The sequence below is a fragment of the Microcebus murinus genome, chromosome 1, assembly GCF_040939455.1.
Source record: "Microcebus murinus isolate Inina chromosome 1, M.murinus_Inina_mat1.0, whole genome shotgun sequence".
NCBI classification, from domain to species: Eukaryota; Metazoa; Chordata; class Mammalia; order Primates; family Cheirogaleidae; genus Microcebus; species Microcebus murinus.
The window spans coordinates 53,301,143-53,320,843 of record NC_134104.1 but is presented as its reverse complement, the minus strand read 5'-3'; the positions used below and the strand labels follow the sequence as shown (position 1 = coordinate 53,320,843).

Here is a 19,701-nt window from a genome sequence, read left to right as displayed (position 1 = left end):
TCCCCAATTCCTAGGAGGAATTTTGTAAAGATTTAACTTTTAATAGAGATATAATGGTTACAGAGTGCAGCCCCTGTGATGCCCTAGTGCCTTTTATGTTAGAGGGATGCCACATTCTCCACCATTACCATCAGATTTTCTGTTCAGGAATAATAGGCCTTCGGTTGCTCTAAATGAGAATTATAATGCTATACACACGAGAGATCTGGGTGGAGGGGTAATCCCGAAAAGGAAAAGGAGAAAAAGGAAAAGAAACTACAAACCCAGAAAGAGTAAACAACATTAGGACTCAACCTAAGATAATTAAACAGAGATATTTCATAGTCTAATTGAAATAGGTACAAAGATGAACCATGACAGAGGTTGTGGTATGTTTGTGCATCAGGGGAAGGTGTAAGACAGAGGAGTGGGCAGGTATATGTTCAACTATATACTATTCTACCACATATCTAGCTGTCTTTTTTTTTTTTTTTTTTTTTTTTTTTTTGTGAGACAGAGTCTCGCTTTGTTGCCCAGGCTAAAGTGAGTGCCATGGCGTCAGCCTAGCTCACAGCAACCTCAAACTCCTGGGCTCAAGCAATCCTCCTGCCTCAGCCTCCTGAGTAGCTGGGACTACAGGCATGCGCCACCATGCCCGGCTAATTTTTTCTATATATATTAGTTGGCCAATTAATTTCTTTCTATTTATAGTAGAGACGGGGTCTTGCTCTTGCTCAGGCTGGTTTCGAACTCCTGACTGCGAGCAATCTGCCCACCTCAGCCTCCCAGAGTGCTAGGATTACAGGCGTGAGCCACCATGCCCGGCCTATCTAGCTGTCTTGAAGAAAGTTTTGAACCCTTAAGTTGTTAAAATAATGTGGGACAAATTTTACTAACTTCATCCAAGTATAATGAGCCCAGTCCCTTGAGCTCCTTGGCATATGGCACTCACCTTTTGGGGGGAAAATCCTGCCACTGGGAAGGTGACGATAATATTGATTATCTCTGGTATTTATGGAGATTTTTATCTGTAAAGAGAGTTGGACATAAGAGGAAAGGAAATATCACTTTTGGAGTGGTGATATCCACTCCAGATATCACCTTCCATTGGAGAGAGGAAACCTAGTGATAGGATCCCTTAGACCAGCGTCCCCAACCTTTTTGGCACCATGTTTCACAGAAGACAATTTTTCCACAGACTGGAGTAGAGGTGATGGTTTCTGGATGATTGAAACACGTTACATTTATTGTGGATTTTATTTCTATTATTATTACATTGCCATTTGCCACTCACTGATAGGGTTTGATATGAGTCTGCAAACAATTGATTTATTATGGTCTCTGTGCAGTCAAACCTCTCTGCTAATGATAATCTGTACTTGCAGCTGCTCCCCAGAGCTAGCATCACTACCTCAGCTCCACCTCAGATCATCAGGTATTAGAGTCTTATAAGGAGGAGCAATCTAGATCGCTCATGTGCACAGTTTACAGTAGGGTTTGTGCTCCTATGAAAATCTAATGCCTCCGCTGATCTGACAGCAGGAGGAGCTCAGGTGGTGACGTGAGCAATGGGGAGCAGCTGTAAATACGGATGAAGCTTCATAGGCTCGCTGCAGCTCACCTTCTGCTCTGCAGCCCAGTTCCTAAAAGCCACAGACTGGTACCAGTCTGAGGCTGGGGGAGCGGGGACTGCAGCCTTAGACAGTGGGGTGATTAGCTTCTGCAAGGAATGATATTCTGAGTAGAGCCAAAAAACTAATTTATCAATTTGATAGTAACTGATTGGAGGGTAGAGAGTGCTTTTTCTAGGAATAGGGGAGGGACAAATGGGAGATTTAAGGAGAAAGAAGTAGTCCCCCCAAAGAATGAGATTGAGAGAGGATTGTTACAGAGAGTGATGCACAGGCAGGAAGCTACTGTGGAAAGGATTCAGACTCAAAACAAACAACTCCCCTCCCCTCTCCACTCCCCGCAGCAAAACTTAATGTTTTGGGTGAAAAGGTGTGAAATCTGGAAACCTGAGAGATGTTGTGGATTCTCCATCCCCTCCCCCGACACACACTGCTTATCAAAACCTTTGGCATTTTTTATTGATTCAATGTTTTCCAATAGCATTTTATATGATTGGTCAGAAGACCCAGGAAGATGATTCATCATTAACCTAAACAGCAGGAAAAGGTCTTAGAGTAAGTGCCCTTTTCTGGGCAGGGATCAAGTCCCCATTGAAGGTGCAATGCTGGAAGATCCAGCAAGGACCTCTGAGCCGGTAATGCCAGTGTTCCAACTTGGAACCTTGAAACTAGCTACTTCTACATTCAGCCAGCATTCAGCAATTCTTCTCTGCCACACCCTATTATTTTCTCCCAGGGGTATCTGTGAAATGAAAGTCTTTATACCTTGTTGAAGAAATTTCAGACTACAAATAAAAAGATGGTGGAGTGTTGGGGCTGATGATAAAAGACATCACATCATAGGCTCATTTCTTTCATACCTTGGATTTTTTTATTACATTATTGTCATATGATTATTATAGTGGAACACATTCATAAATAAAATAAATGAAACAGAAAACTATTTAAAAGTGTGCAGTTTTGGTTATACACAAATGCTGTGCCTGCTTTAAAACTCATCTCTCTTTTTTCTTTTTTTTTTTTTTTAAGAGACAGGGCCTTGCTCTGTTGCCTAGGCTGGAGTCCAGTGGCCTGATCATACCTCACTGCAGCCTCAAACTCCTGGGCTCAAGCAATCCTCCTGCCTCAGCCTCTCAAGTGGTTAGGACTACATGTACACAGCACCATGCCTGGCTAATTTTTAAAATTTTGTAGAGATGAGGGTCTCATCATGTTGCCTAGGCTAGTCTCAAACTCCCGGACTCCAGCGATCTTCCCACCTTGGCCTCCCAAAGTGCTGGGATTATAGGCATGAGCTATCTATAATTCTTGTGGCCTAAAATTCTTTTACTACAACTGTGAAAGTTGTCAGAATCAAAATGGAGTCACTAGTGTTAAAAAACAAAAACAAAAACCTGACAAATAGAGTGGAGGAAGGCTATGAAGAGAAGGTTCTTATGCTTATATGCCTCATAACAAAACTATCACGAAAAACTCTGCAAAACTCACAACTTTGGGGCTGGGCAAGGTGGCTCACGCCTATAATCCTAGCACTCTGGAAGGCTGAGGCGGGAGGATCGCTCAAGGTCAGGAGTTTGAAACCAAACCTGAGCAAGAGTGAGACCCCATCTCTACTAAAAATAGAAAGAAATTAATTGGCCAACTAAAAATATATAGAAAAAATTAGCCAGGTGTGGTGGCGCATGCCTGTAGTCCCAGCTACTCGGGAGGCTGAGGCAGGAGGATTGCTTGAGTCCAGGAGTTTGAGGTTGCCGTGAGCTATGCTGATGCCACGGCACTCTAGCCTGAGTAACAGAGTGAGACTTTGTCTCAAAAAAACCAAAAAAACCCCACAATTTTGCACAAGGGCAATCACAACCTTACATACAGAGAGTACTTCTACAAGGTCATCTGCCCAGCAACTTCTTGTCCAACCCCAGGCTGGTATCACCCTTGTTGTTGATCTTTATAGCAAGGATAAATATGTCAAAACAATTATGTAATCCTAATCATTTTTTCCTTAAAAAATCTTTGTCTTCCTTAACATTCCTGGATATACACATAATTTACTATGACATGTGTATTCTCTTTGCAATGCTTTATTCCAAAATAAACATCATTTTCATTTTAAAGAGCCTCTTTCCATTTATTATTTAGGTTGACACAACATTTTTTTGAGCTTACCGCAAATGACAGAAGTGTAGGAATTTGATATGGGAGGGATATGACAATAGTAAAAGAAAAATCAGATAGTAAGTTGTAAGTTAGAAACAAAACTTTGTTTAAAATATACCAGGTATTTTCTGGATGTCATTGTGGTGGGATATGACTGGCAGATAATACAATTATGGGTAAGGTCTCTAGACTGAAAATGGTCTGATGCAGAACATATAGGAAAATCTGAATCATTTCAAACGTCTGCAATTTGAGTTAGATAAAAAATTTTGAGAGGTAGTTATTTTTGCTACTGCAGAATAAAATGTGCTTACCTCTTTCTTTGAATTACCAGTGATTCATTGCATGTCTGTAAGTGCTGTGCTCAAAGGTCAAGGTACGAATCTTCTTTACATGTGTGAGGTTTTTTCCCACCTTTGAACTTTTAAAAACACTTTTATTACAGAGTGCCTCAAAGATCAATGTGTCTTGTTTTATTGTTTGCATTCTAGTAATGCACCCAATTTGGCTATTTGCCAGGTTTTTTAAAAGGGTTTTGCTGAAAGAAGATAAAACAAGTTTGAGAGGCATTGGGACACTTTATTTTCCTTTCATTTTCCATGGAAAAATCCCAGAAAATACAGGAATAGGAAACTGTGTCTTGTCTTTTCAGATTGAGACTGGTATGTAATTCTTGGAAGCCAGTTGAATTGACAGCCTCAATTCAGAAATTGGACAATAGTATCTAAACAGAGATTTTGCTAAGAAAATATTCTTTACACATTTTTTTTGTCAGTAGTAAAAAAGATTAACTTATATCCACAAAACTTGCATCTCCCCATCCATTTCCCTAGGTATGTCTCTCTCTTTTCTGGTATCTTTGTCCACCCTTATGAGCTTCTCAGCCTCTGATTTCAGAGGTACACAAGGTATATTTCCCATAACACAAAATTATATTTATTTTGTGTTTATATTTAATAAACATTGTGTTTATATTTAATAATTTATATTTATATAATATAAATTATTAAAAAATGACAACTCATTGTTAGCTAATTCCATTGAAGACAGGAAAACTATATATTTATTTTAACTGCATTGGCAATTTTCCTCTACTTCGATATGCTGTTTAATGCTAAATCCTATCTCTTCTACCTGTCAACCTGGTAATTTTTTGTGACTTGCCCAATACTGTCAACAATAATGTCATCTTCCCAGGATTTGAAACTTAAAAGCATGAATTGACTTTTGCCCTCTATTTCTATTGTACTTTTCTCAGATTCCAGAAGAACTAAAGTAAACCACCCAAACTTGTATTTCCCTTATGCATTTCCTGTCCTCTGTCAGTCTCATTTAGAAATGCCTATTCCCAAGTTTTCCTAGTCAAGACTTTAAGTTTACACTACTCTAATCCTCATCTCTTCACTGTATTCCAAGTCTTTTAGAGATGACCTTTCCAGATGAATCAATTATCAGGGTATCCGATTCACTTTTTCCTTGTTTAACATTAAGATTCTCCCCAGCTCAAGTTCCAACCCTCACTTTCTATTGTCACACTCATCTTTTTTTTTTGAGACAGAGTCTCACTTTGTTGCCCAGGCTAGAGTGAGTGCCATGGCATCAGCCTAGCTCACAGCAACCTCAAACTCCTGGGCTCAAGCAATCCTTCTGCCTCAGCCTCCCAAGTAGCTGGGACTACAGGCATGCGCCACCATGCTCAGCTAATTTTTTTTCTATATATATTAGTTGGCCAATTAATTTCTTTCTACTTATAGTAAAGACGGGGTCTCGCTCAGGCTGGTTTCGAACTCCTGACCTTGAGCAATCTGCCCGCCTCAGCCTCCCAGAGTGCTAGGATTACAGGCGTGAGCCACCACGCCCAGCTTATTGTCACACTCTTCTAAATTGCCTTTCTGCTTCTAGTCTTGAACTCCTCTGGCATAATATTCACATGCATCCACAGTGATCCTAATGAAGCCTAAATTTATTTGGGGCGCTCCACAACTTAAGGCCTGGCTCTGGTTTCCCACTCCCTACATTTCAAATTCTTCTGCATGGCACTCAGGGCCCACCATGCTCTGATTTCCATTTCCTTTCCAGTCCCATCTAAACTGAATTCCCTCCCCTACCTTCCCTACTTTGCACCCCACACTCTGGACATAATGAGCTAATTACTGAATGTCCGGGCAGTTTCACACTTTTCCTTTCTTTCAACTGAGCACTCAACCTAGGATGCCAATCCCAGTTCTGTTTACCTGCAAATGTAAGTTCACCTTTCAAGGCTCTGTTCAAATTTCATTGCTTCTTTGAAATCTTTCCTAATCTACCCCCTTCAATGAAGCTTGGACTTCTCTCAGAGGACCTGTAACACCTTAATGCACTTATCGATGCCTTAAATATCCATCAATGAAGCAGAAAGTGCACTTTGCCTTTCTCTGTCTTCATGCACTTTATCTTCAATCTGTCTTGTTAGAGAGATTGGAAAACTAGAAACTATATTTAAATGCCTAAGTAGCCAAAGCCCTGGTTGTGAAAAACTTTCTACTTACGAGACTATCTTCTATGAGAAGTCAGAAGTCAGATGCTTTTCTTTCTCCCTCCCTTCCTCTTTCTTTCTTTCGATGCTTAGCTGCTAGCATGCAGGACATGGGATGTGAGTGTTTAGAAGCAATGGCCACAGTCAGAATTTCCCCATCCGGAACTCTCCTCGTGGGTAACTGGACCCTATGTATAGTGGTGGCATCAGCAGACTGCTGCCCTATGCTTTTCAGCTTCATGATGTGAGGCTGAATTCAATTCATGTGTCCACTGGTGAGCCCCTAATTTTGGTCCTTATATCCCTCTCAGAGGTTTTGTAAATACCCGTTTCCTTGTATTATACTTCATTGGGCTTGAAGTACCTGGAATGATTTCTGTTTCCTACACTGAAACCTGATACATTTTGCCTGTATTAAACTGTAACTTCCTCGAATGCAAGAACAGGTGTTTTTATTTTTATATTCTTGGGATTTACCATAGAGCTGGCTCTCACCAAATAAATGATTGAATCACCAGACAAGCCAATAATGACTCCAAATTATATATGGCACTAAACATAAACTTCACCCTGACACACAAACCTCTCTTCCAATGCTCTCCTTCCTTACCTGGCCAACCTTGTCTCTTCCTGTGCTTCAATCTAATGATTTCTAGTTATTATAATTCTGTACACATGTCTTGCCCCTTTCTCTCTCTTTTTGTTCTGATGGCTGTTTCTGTCTGCAGTGTCTTCCTTCGTCTCTGCCAACTTACATGTACCATTTCTGGCAAGAAAAAACTTAAATATTACTTTTCATAATAAATACTCTTTTGCTGATGCCCAATGATGGAAAGAAAGTAAGCTTTCTGGCATTATGTTGTACATTCCTCTATCAGAAATAGTTTTGGCTACAAGTAAAAAAAGATGCAATTATAATGACAAAAAATAAGGATTAATTTAAAATATTTTTCATAACAAAAAATTTGGAAGTGAATGATTGCTGGTTTTGGTTTAGAAATTCAAGAATGTTTGGAACAACTTCACATTACTCTCTCGATTTTTCCCTCCTGGATGCAAATGACACCCAAGGCCCCAGAATTATGCTTATCGGGAAGGCAGACATGTGAAGGGAGGGAGACAGAGCCAGGCCCACCTGCACCTTTTGTCAGGAGCAAAAGACTTTCTAGAAACCACTTAGCACAGTTTTGTTTCTATCTTATTTACGAGGGCTGGGTCAGATGGCCATCCCTCACTGCAGGAGAGCACAGGAAAACACATTTTCAGCTTTGAGATGGAAAGAAGAGAGTTGGGAATGGCTATTGGATTAGTTAACCCAAAGTGGTTATCATATTTTCTAAATCCTCTAATATCACCACTGTTCATAGGGCAAGCTCAAGGCTTCATATTTCGCCACAGTCTGCAGAAGTGCTTACCCCTGTGCTGAATACCTGGATATAAAGATTGCCAGTAAGATAGATAACTGAGAACTGATGCAATGACACCCTACCATTGTCTGACATGGGGTAGATTAGAAGAGATGAAGACACACTATCCAGATTGTCTTGCATGAATGCAAAAAAAAATGAGTAAGAAAAGTGTCTCTCTGTTTTTTGTTGCTTACAACAAAATATCTGACTAGGTAATTTACAAAGAAAAGGAATTTATTTCTTACAGTTACTGAGGCAGAGAAGTCCAAGGCTGAAGGGCTTCTTGCTGATGGATATCCTCTTCAGATTCTGAGGTGGTGCAGGGCATCACACAGTGAAGGGCCTGAGCATGCTAGCTCAGGTTCCCCTTCCTCTTCTTATAAAGCCACTAGTGCAAATCTCATGTTAACCCATTAATTTATTAACCTATTAATCCATTAATCCTCATGACCCAATATTAAAGGCCCTCCCCCCAATATTACAATACTGGGGACTAAATTTCAACATGAGTTTTGGAGAGGACAAATATTCAAATCATAACAAAGGATGTGAGATGCTTTTAGAAACATTTGTCTATTCTCAATTGAGGACCATTGGCCTCTTTCAATATTATCAATTTAATAGCATGTGTGCCTATGTTTATTATAATATGCCAATGTCACCTCTTAATTATAGTCCTTAGGAAATGGCATACCCTTGTAGATGGTTGGTAGGTTCAAACGTCAGCTTTTTATTTATATTCATAAACTCTGTCTTGAGTTTAAACATGTTTGTGAAGAGTAATGAAATGTTGGTTCATACAATAGTTATTTAAATAAAAATGTAATTTGAGAGATTTGAACCAACATTTGTGAATAGAGCATGAATGCTGCAAATCTGAAATGTTCAGTTAGGAAGAGCTTAAGAGTCTATCTCAAATCGACTCTCCTTAAGATTAGTATTAATATAAACCATAAGATGATCAAATGGCATACTTATTTTAAGTTTCCCCTCCCTGCCACTCCTCCAGTATTTTAAACATGAAATAATGTTAAAACGAATCTTGAGGGAGGGTTGAGGGATGTGGTTAAAACAAAGAATCCCAAAAGTACACCTTGAAGAGGAACAAGATTTGCCTTTATGACAGCAGGGTGGCTAAGCGGTGTTGAAATGGAGAGAGGAAAAAGTGTTTGGTGGGCTGGGCACAGTGGCTCATGCTTGTAATCCTAGCACACAGGGAGACCGAGGCGAGTAGATCACTTGAGGTCAGGAGTTTGAGATTAGCCAGAGCAAGAGTGAGACCTGTCTCTACTAAAAATAGAAAGAAATTAGTTGGGCGTGGTGGCATTCACTACTCAGGAGGCTGAGGCAGGAGGATCCCTTGAGCCCAGAGTTTGCGGTTGCTGTGAGCTAGGCTGACCCCATGGCATTCTAGCCCAGGCGACACAATGAAACAATGTCTCCAAAAAAAAAAAAAAAAAAAAGGGCTTTTGGTGGATTTCAAGCCTCTTTTTTTTTAGCATAATCTAACAGATCCCTGTCTGTGCTTATCATCCAGTCTAACCAGTACTGTCTAGTGCTTTGGGGCTGGCCACTTACTTGCTCAGATTATTAGAAGGAGGGCTTCTGCAATAATTGCACCCTTCCCTCTGGTAAAAATTAGACATTACAGCCTTTACTAATTACAGGCTAGTGGCTCCAGTGTCCTCCTGGTAGTAAATTGCTTTGAGATAGCATCTGGAAATTGGGTAGTAAAATAAATCCAAAAGAGGCTTGTCAAGCTTTTCTTGCCCATAAAATGAAAATAAAATATCATATTTGTGAAGTTCTATGGAAGGAAAAATTGGAAAGATAGCCCAAGTTGCTTAGTAAAGAGAATTTTGCTATCAAAACACTGCCACATCAGCCACTGTTAAAACAAAAATGCAATCAGGATTGCTTGAAATGTTTATGTTTACTTCCAGTCTTCAAATTAAAGTACAGCATCATGTTCCTTTGGGTTGCCATTCACATTCTCTCTTCCTCTCCTGATTCCTATAAATGTAGTAGTTGATATATTCCTCACTTTCAAAGTAGACTGACTACTCCAAAACTCACATTTTTTTTCTTTTTTGAGAACTTCTTCGCCTGTATGATGCTCAGACATTACAAACAAGTCTATCAATAGATGTTTGTTTCTGACTTTATAATTACCACCTAACATCTTTGCTGATTACTATTGAACTACCTTAGTTTCCAAGTCAAATAGCCCTATACATTGAAGTAGTGTTTAACCACTTCTTAGAGGCCAACTAAGTCAGCTAATTTCCCATCCCAACCAGGACCTTTCCATGTAGCACCCCTGTCAAAGCCTGTTTCAGCTTGGGTGTTGGTGACTTGGAACTCTGTGCTTTGTGAGTAGAGTAACACCATTTGGGCAGCTGGTCTACATAGCTCTTCTTTATATTTATCCAACCTGCCCATTTTTATCCAATGGGGCAGGTTGAATATATTTACTCAGTTCTATCTTTTGAAACCGTACATGTCTAGTTCATGTGCCAAATCAGCATGTGAAATAGTGGAATGTTAGCTGACGGATTAAAAAAGGTTAGTTACTGGCCTATCCGGGAGGGGACAGCTGTTCTCACCTAGGGATAAGTCTCCATGTTACTGAGAGATCCAAATTCTGTTCTGATTATCTCTGGTACTTCTTTTTGTTCTCTCTCTGGCTTATCTCTTTTATTTTTATTTTATTTTATTTTCCTCCAAATGGAGAAAACATGATCAACTCAAGAGACAGAGAAAGGAAGCGCTAGGATTGCAACACAAAGCACAATCACCTCTGGTTCTGTGTAACAAACTGCACGGGCAAAGGAAAACTACCCATTTACCTTCCCTACATCCCCTACCATGAGACCCAGATTCTCCACATTCTGTGTGTGTGTGTGTGTGTGTGTGTGTGATCATTTCTGAAAAAATTCTAATCCCAGCCTTGGGCTTCATTTTCCAGCTGGCGAGTGATTGAGAATTGCAGAGAGACAACAGTTTAAGAAGGTTACACAAACCTCAATTCCGGAAGACCCTAGTTCCCATGCATCATTCTCAAGCTGTGGATCCGAGACCAAGCAGCAAAGAACGCCCTCTCGCGACAGCGGTTCGACGGCGCAGGGGGAGCCGCGCGGCCCGGCCGCCAGGGGGCGCGCGTTTGCCGAGCCCGGGCGCCGCGCGAGGACCAGGGCGTGGGCGTGCGCGTGGGCGTGCGTGAGGGCGCACAGCTGCGGGCCAGGTGTTCGCGTCCGCGGGCCGCGCGGGTCGCGTCCGAGGGCATGGGCGATAGGTATGGTGCCCTGCGGCGGGCCCAGCTGCATCTGGACTTCATCCACGCCAACTCGTGAGTGCCCAGGTGGGGTCGGAGTCGGGGCGGGTCCCTGCCAATGGACAAAAGTTTTGTCCGCTCCCAACTGAAAACACAAAAAATGAACTTGGTATCGTTGATTTATGGCTTTATTTATTTGAGTTGTTTGTGCTTAAAAAAAAAAAAAGTGAAAAAGTGATAAAGATATATTCTGGGCCAGCTCGAACTCTTTTGGTGCTCGTCAATGAACACCAAATGGTAGGAAGGCCCCACATTTATCATTAAACAAAACGAGTCGTTGGTCAGCAGAAGCCTAATTTTACCAATCTTGCCAACCTTTAGTCTGCCCAACACGCCGGCAATTTAAAGATTAAAGTTGCCCTCCAAACAGAGCCATTTGCATTTATTGATTTCAACCTCTGTGGCCTCCTAAGTCTTTCTAAAAAACGTAACCTCAAAGGATAGGAATCTCATGGTTTAGTTGTTATTTGGGCGCCTTTGTTTTTCTCCACCCTGCCCAGGTCCCTTTTACCTAAGGCTCATTAGGTGTTACTTCAGATACTCAGATTGCGGAGGGATCTCACCTGTCATTGCCCACACAGCAAATCATACCAGGGAGTGCTGTGTAACTCACAGTGGTATGTCAGTATTTTTTTTTTTTAATCTTTTAGTAATTTGGATTTACTAAAAATACTGACTGATATAAGGGATGTGCTGAACTTGAAACCACAGAGGTGGAGGTACAAAAAAAGCCAGGGAAGGCCAGCCTTGCTGGGCAGGGCGATCTGTAATTTTCAGATAACAAGAGTAAGACAGGCAATCTTCAGCAGATTTCAGTTTTTATCTCTCTGTGGAGAATGATTTCAAGTTGGAAAAGGTGGAACAAATAGTTAAAAGCTAATGAGGTGGAAGACAAATGAAGAAATAGCAGTTTTGAGTGAGTTTAAGAAAAAATTTAAGTGCAGTGCTGGAAGGACTGTGAATTTTATCTTGGAAAATTTCCTCAGCCTCAGTTTTGTATAGTGTCTGTGGCTATTGCTTCCCAGCCTCTCCCTGCAGCAAACCACCCTGTGCTACCCACTTCCCCAGCCCCATTTTCAATTGGTGGTATGGTAACTTAATAACAAAATTGACAGCCATATGAAACAACAACAATAAGAAAATCAGATACCAATTGATTTCTTCTTAGTTCCCCCAGGTAGATTTGTTTGAGACTTTCATCTGTAAAAACAGGAATGGTTTTTCTTTTTTCTCCCTTTGCTTCACCCCCACATCCAATCCATCATCAAGTAAATGTTTTCTCTAAATATGACTCAGATTCACTCATTTCTCTCTGTCTCTACTGCCATTGACTTTAGTCCAAGCCACCACCATCTCCCTTCTGGGCTCTTCTACACGGCCTCTTCACTGGGTTCTCTACTTCTCATTTTGGCTCCTCCATGGTTGCCAGAGTGAGCCTTTTAAAAAGTAAACCAGGTATGTATCTCTTCTGAAAACCCTGCAGTGGTTCCTGGTTGCATGTTGCCTAAGCACAAGGTCCTCTCTGTGGGGAAGGATGCCCTGCACGACCCTGCCGTGCCCTCATCTCAGCCCACTCTCATTTTACTGTATGCCGACCACACTGGTCTCCTTGGCTCTTTTCTGCTTCAGTGTCTTCGCATCTCTTGTTCTTGCTGGAAAGTTTCCACGCTGCTCTGTAAGGTACTGAATCCTCTCATCCTTCAGGGCTCAGTTTAAATATCTTCAACCAAGAGATGCTTTTTCTGACCACTGTGCCTCTCCTCACCACTTCCTCTTTCCCATCACCACTGTGAAGGTAACTCCTTGTCACAATCTGTAATGTCATCTTTATATGTCTGCTTGTGTGTCTTCCATAGATCCCACCAGCTTGAGCTTCAAGATGGCAAAGACCCTGTCTGTATACAACACTGGCACGTGGTAGGCAGTCAGTGAAAATCTCTTGAATGAGAGATTTGCAGAAATACAGAAACTCCTGTGGCAATTTTGGTCAGAATTCTTACAATTAGGTTTCTGAAGGATTGTTTATGTATTGAATTTTTGTATATTGAATCATGTATTTTAAATTCGCTAGAGTAGCTTGTGATTTAAAGTGCTGATTTTTTAAAGCATAGCATACTTTTACACTATTTTAGATTTTTATGCTTTCTTTTGAATGAAGGACATCTTTTTGTAAAATAGCATTATAGTAGCTTTTTAAAAAAATTAAAAACTTTAAAATTGACTTGATTCAAGACACCTTTCATCAGTATCTGCGTTTGCAGTTTAAAATTCCAAAAAATGGGGATATATACTGTGTGTGTCTGTGTATATATATATTTATTTAAAAAAATACATTTTAAGCTAAAGTATTGTCTTTTGGTCTGAGGTATTTGGAGGCCCTGAAATATTGCAGATGATGCTTTCTGTTGTATAAATGAGCATTTGCTTTTTTGATAAATGTGTTTGTCTTGCTTCTGTTACTTGTTTACTAAATATAGAAAGAAAATTGCATACTGAATCTTCCCTTAATGCTGTGATAAGGTTGCTGATTGAAATATCCACATCAGGAAATGAAAAGCAAGCAGGGGCTCTTGGAGGCAGCCTGATTTCACACACAGATAGAACAATTTAGCCTTCAAAGTGTGGTGAATAGTAAAGGCTCTCTCAAGTTTTCTGTTACCAAGGAGCTGGCCTTAGGGGTTTAGGAGAGAGTGGCCTCAGGTAATCTATGAGGTTATATGTAAAGAGCAGGCTTTTCAAGGTGGAAAGATTCCACAGAAAAATATAGATTGGTGAGGCAAGTAGAGGCTTCCTGCCAATTCCTGTGGTTGTAGTTAGAGCCTTATGGCTTTTTAGTAGACCAGGATGTTGATCAATATTCTTCAGAAAAAATTTGGCCTTAAATAACACAATTGTAATGAAAAATTCCCTGGAAAAAATCCTACTTGAATACATGCTTATAAAGCAATGTTAAAAGGTCAAGTTTTGCTCTAACAATACTAAGGTCCTTGAAGTTTTTATTTTATTAGGAGTGGACAGGATATTTTGGCAAATGTGTTCTTACTCCTGGCTTTGGAATGGAGAGCATCTGCTTCAGAATCTTGATCGTGCTGAGAAAGTTGTTTCTAGAATAACTTCTTAATTGATTATCTGTCTGGAATTGGAGAACATTTGTCTGCGAGTGTTTTGAACTTTTTACACTGATTACACACCTGGTTTAAGTTTTTGTTTTCTCTTTATTTCTTTGTCAGCACGACTCACAGTTTCCTTTTTGGAGCACTGGCTGAATTGCTAGACAATGCAAGGTAAGGTCTATTTGGGAACAAAGGTTATTGAGGGTTATTGAACAAAGGTTATTATGTCATGAATTTCATGACATAAATCTATTTTAGTTACATTGGAAGATAAAAAGATAATGTCATGCTTTTCTCCATCTGGAATGTTTTATGACTTGATTTTCTATAAAATTAAAGTATTATAGGTAAAAGAACAAGTGAGAGAAAGAATTATTCACCTTTATTTAATTTGCATTTATGATTAAACTTGAAGTACAGGTAAACTGGATCTCTGTTTTTGTGTTAATAACTATGTAATAACATATACTCATTTGGATGTTTTTTGAGTTATATCTCAGTGTACACTTTGTCTTGAGAATTTACATATGGGTTTGGGCATTTATTGAAATCTGCATGGATACAAATTGCATAGTTAAGGAAGCTCTAACAATTTTAAGTTCCACTCACTAGTGTATTTGTGGGGGCTTGTGAGGGACTCAATTTTTTTTTAGCTAAATCGAATACAGCATTTGACTTGTTTTATATTTGTCTTTTCCTATAACAGAAGATTTTTTCTACCTTCTCTGTAGAAAGCAAAGTCCACCCTTGACCTACAGTTGTTAGGTCAAGGGTCTCAGTAGGGGAACTTAAACTTCCTGCCACTGGATGAGAATTGCATTTCAACTTTTTGCATTTGTTCCTCATTTTTGGCCTTGTAAGGGAGATTACCTTTCTGAGAGTATGACCACAGAATGCAGTCAATTAACCAACCATCTAGAAATTCCTGCCCAGCACTAAGTAAAAAATCACTATTCCCTTCTTTTATGAACCTTCTCTCTGTAGAACTAATGGAATCATGGAAAGAGAGGGGAGAGGAAAAAAAGGAATAAAGTTGGTGTTTCAGGAGAGCCATGAACTCAACTTATAAGGAGCTAATAGGGATGGGGCCAAGAGAGATGAACTCATGGTTAGTCTCTCTGCAGGAGATTAGGGTTGCTATGGTTGCTTCTGCTCAAAACTCTGAAGCAAGGCTCCTACTGTCTCAATTGGTCCTGACTCCTACTAGATGCTACTAAGTGGTCTATTTTCAGCCACTTTACATCTGTAACTCTGAAAGAACATATCTCAGCCTTGACATCTGTAGCTGTGAACGAACACATTTGTCTATTTTGCCAACTGTCTTTTCTCCTCTGAAGTTGTTTCATTTATTCATTCAACGAAGAAGGGAAAGTAAAATCAGAATGTAGAAGAAATAGAACAGTGGGGACAGTTTATGTAGTAGAAGGGGATTGATTGAGAAAGAAAGATCAACATCAGACTCAGCAGAGTGAAAGAATGTGATCAATAAAACCCATTTGTCTCTGGGCTGCCCCTTAGCCAGGTCCAGCCTGTCTCATGTTTGTTTGGCTCATAGTGAAAGTTTGGTCAGTGTTTATAAAGAAAAGGAAAGAAAAAAAAAAAGGAATTGTTTGTAAGGCTTGAGAAATAGGAGGTACCACATAAAAAATTTGGGTCCCCTGCTTTCTTTGAAAGATTAGAAGTAGCAACCTCAAGGCCACATTCCTCCATGGGACCAGGGGCTGGTGGTGAGTAGCAGGTCCTCTCTTGGGACCAGCCTGTGCTTTCAGCTTTGGCCCATTTCCAGTGCTCCCCCAAGGACGGCCCGAACCCCTCAGTTCCAGTGTCTTCAGTGGACACTTGAGTTTCCCACCACTGCTTATCTGCTAGTATTTCACATCAAATAAGACTGTTTAACGGACTTATTTAAGGTACACAGTTGGTCTCATGAAGGAGGTCTTTATTAAGTCCCTGTCTTATTCTAAGACATTATTTTATATCATTGTATTCAATATTTTAATAATCTGTAGTTGTGAAAATTAGAACTGAAAAATACTAAAATAATACTGTAGATAGAGGGGAAAAATGTGGTGGTATAGAAGGGATGGTTAGGGGCCTCCTCCCAATACAACAGCTGTTAAGAGAGAAAGTATCCTGGGCTGAAGAATAAAGGTTATTATAAAAGGTCTTAATATACTGTAAGGGTGAGTTATTAATATTTTATGCCTTAATCCATGGAAGCATGGAAGTGCTGTATGAAGAAACTGTTTCTTTAACAACTTCCATTTCAACGCAGTGGCATTTCTTGAGCACCTATTGTGTACATAGTACTTAGTGTAATGCATAATTGTATAATGGAGATATGGCTACCCACGAGTCATGGGATTATGGTAAAGATTAGAAGAAAATTTTCAAAAATACTTCATTCAGTGCTTACTTGACACACAGGAAATGCTCAAGCAATGGCAGTGCTAACTCTAGAATGTTTATGTAGGGAGGGCCTAGAAGTAGTAGTTGGCTAGAGGAAGGAGGTAGAAGGCACTAACTTCCAGGCTTGTAGAGCAAATAAGGTATACCTACTGAGATTTATTTGGGGTTGTTTGGGTTTGGGACTTACCGAAATTTTGAGAGAGACTCAGGTTTCCTTATTAGAGTTCCTGTTGTATTGAGCTTCCCTTTAGATTCCTCCCTTCCTTCTCCTCCTCCTTCCTTAACATACCTTCTTCCTCATCAGCTAAGGACACCTCCCTTGTTGTCTTCCTCCTTTCTGTCACACCCATGATATTGAAGCCAGATCTTCTGGTTCTTTCTCTTTTCCTTTTTACATTTTTTCTTTTACAAATAACTTTTTAAAATACAAAAATATCTGTGTTTTTTAGGAAACTGAGAAAATAAGGAAAAAAAAACTTTACTGATCATCTCATCCCATGGAGCAAGGGTCAGCGTACTTTTCTGTAAAAGACCAGATATTAAATACTTTCACTTCTGTGGGATACAGAATCTCTTTTGAAACCACTCATTTCTGCCATTGCACAATATGTAAATATGTTCATAGACAATGTGTAAATGAGTGGGCATGGTTGTGTTCAAATAAAATTTTATTTACAAAACAGTAAGTGGGCCAGATTTGAGCTGTAGGCCATAGTTTGCCAACCTCTGACCTAGAGAAAACTTCTATTAACATTTTTATTTCTTTCCTTCCATTTATATACATGTATATCATATATATTCTTAAACATGTGATCCTATAGTACATATTACCTAGTAATTTGCTTTTTCATTTCTTTTTTTTTTTTTGAACTAAAATATATCATGAAAAACATTCTATGACTTCTGGATTATCCTCCAGCCAGTTTTAAAAAAAATATTCATATCTATTTTGTTGAGCTTTTTGTGTAACTACCACCAAATTTCATCTCTTCTTTTAAATTTCTGAGTTTCAGGCTTTGTAATATTCTCAAATTATGAGTGCTCATAGGTCTTATTATGCAAAAGCACATTGAAACATTTTAGTAATTCATTTTGAAGTAATTTAAGTGGAGTTTTGTATTGTTTGATAGCTGACAATAGGTTGTACCTCATATGTGCAATTCATATTAATGTAATCTTTTAAACATAATTTCATATTGAAGCATTAATATTTTTATATTGTTTCCAGAGATGCAGGGGCTGCAAGACTTGATGTGTTTTCAGGTGAGCAGATTTGCTTTCTTCTTTTTTTTTTTTTCTTCTTGTAATGGAAAGCCTGTAGTTATTTTGATCTTATTTTATTTCATGAAATCAAACCACATTCTATAGATTTTTAATGTAATCTAAGTGCTTTGTGAATACAGTGGCCCTGTGGGGAGCCAGGGTGAGAAAAATACACTCTGAGAGTCAAATTGTTCACTTGTTAGAAGAACCATTTGCAAAATTAGGTCATTCAGAGTTTTGTGGAAGTATCATAGTGATTTGGAGCAGTCAATTTGTCTGCCATGAGAAGCAGTTTTATTTTAAAAAGCATATTAACTTAATGGTTATTCATAATTAAGCATACATCATTCCCAACTTATCACAGTTTTAAAATGCAAAAGTGAATGTGCAGTACGAATGTTTGAGGGCTGTAAAATTCAAACCAAATATGTTTTCTTCATTGATTTTATTTGTAGTCACCAAGTATTTATTGTACGTATAGGTAATCTTGTTACAATATGACACTAAGGAAATTAGGTTTTGTGATCCAGCTCTGTAGTTAACACTACCTGGAGAAATGAGAAAAGCCCATGTAGTGACACTGCTTCCCTACCCTGATTCCATCAGCTGTTCTGTAGTATTGGCTGTTGGTCACAGGCCAGAGGATATGGTCCATGAGGTACATCCATATCTGTATTTAAAGGGCACCTCAGTTCAGTTCACTTTTCTGAGTATTTATGGTCCTGAGCCAGAGAAGTCCTTACAGTTCATGAGGGAGATAGAGACCTCTTGAGATGACTGAGGAAATGATAAATGATGCTCTTCTTCCCCACCTACTCTCCAGGTTCTGAAAAGTTTGAGAAATAAGAAAAGAATCAGCCTTTATTACTGATAAAGTTTGGGTTGGAGTGTGTGGAGAGAGCAAATGGACTTGCTGATTAGCCCACTCCCTGCCTGGTGGAATCAAGCTTCCCCTGGGAAGTTGTCTGCCTCGGGGAGGAGGGAGCCCAGAACTCATGCTTTGTGCAGGAAGCTCATGCCCAACAGGAAAATGAAGGAAGTGAACTGAGCCTCCCCAGTTTATTCTTCCCTAGGTGACCAGTCAGATGGGTGAGCTCACCTTCACAGGGGGAAAGTGAGTAAAGGGACAAGGTAGAGCCTCTTTGGTGGAGAACAAGTAGTCTTCCCTTCCATGTCCAATTAGACAGGATAAAATAGGATAAGTGCTCTAGCCTAGGACTGTAAATATGGTGGGGACACAGAGAAAGAAAAAATTACACCTCACATTCAGGAGCTAGGGCTTGAGATATGGGTGTGATCTTTGTCAAATAGTCTAGGAAGAAAAGAATATACCTGTTAAAAGAATTATTAGAAAAAGAATGGAGGTAAACTAGTTCAGAGATTCATTCATTTATTCAATGGTAATTATTATTCCAGGGGCTAGGGATAGGGCACTGAGCAAAATGTTAAAAGTCTGTGCTCTCATGGAATATGCATTCTAGTGGGGAGAGAGAGACAATAAAGACATAAACAAACAAATAACATACCAGGCAATGATAAGTGCTGAAAGAAAAAGAAAAAAGCAGGAGAAGAGAACAGAGAGCTATGGGAAGAGTATATAGAATTTTTCATGAAGTCATCTGGGAAGGTTTCTCTAATTAGGTGACAATACCAGTAAAGACCTGAGTGATGTCAGAGAGTGAGCCGAGCCACATAGATGCCTAGAGAAAAAGCACTCAGGGAACAAGCAGGTTAGGTTGACTAGAGCTTAGTGTTAGAGCCAAATGGGTGAGTATCTTAAATACTATACTAAGGTTTTTTCTGTATTCAGTGGGGCATTGAAGAATTTTGAACAGTTTCATCCCCCTAAGTAGATAAGTGTTCTTTTTCCTTTTAGAAGATAGGAGCATACAAG

General features: G+C 39.6%; 1 protein-coding gene across 1 annotated transcript in view; it reads left to right on the top strand.

Moving 5' to 3' along the window:
- Positions 1 to 2,212: 2,212 nt before the first annotated feature.
- The window catches only part of MORC1 (MORC family CW-type zinc finger 1), a 179,591-nt gene continuing 162,102 nt past the window's right edge, over positions 2,213 to 19,701 (top strand). The window contains 4 exon segments of the mRNA XM_075998393.1: positions 2,213 to 2,245; positions 10,754 to 11,037; positions 14,253 to 14,306; positions 17,773 to 17,807. Coding sequence (XP_075854508.1) covers positions 2,213 to 2,245; positions 10,754 to 11,037; positions 14,253 to 14,306; positions 17,773 to 17,807 — 406 coding nt within the window.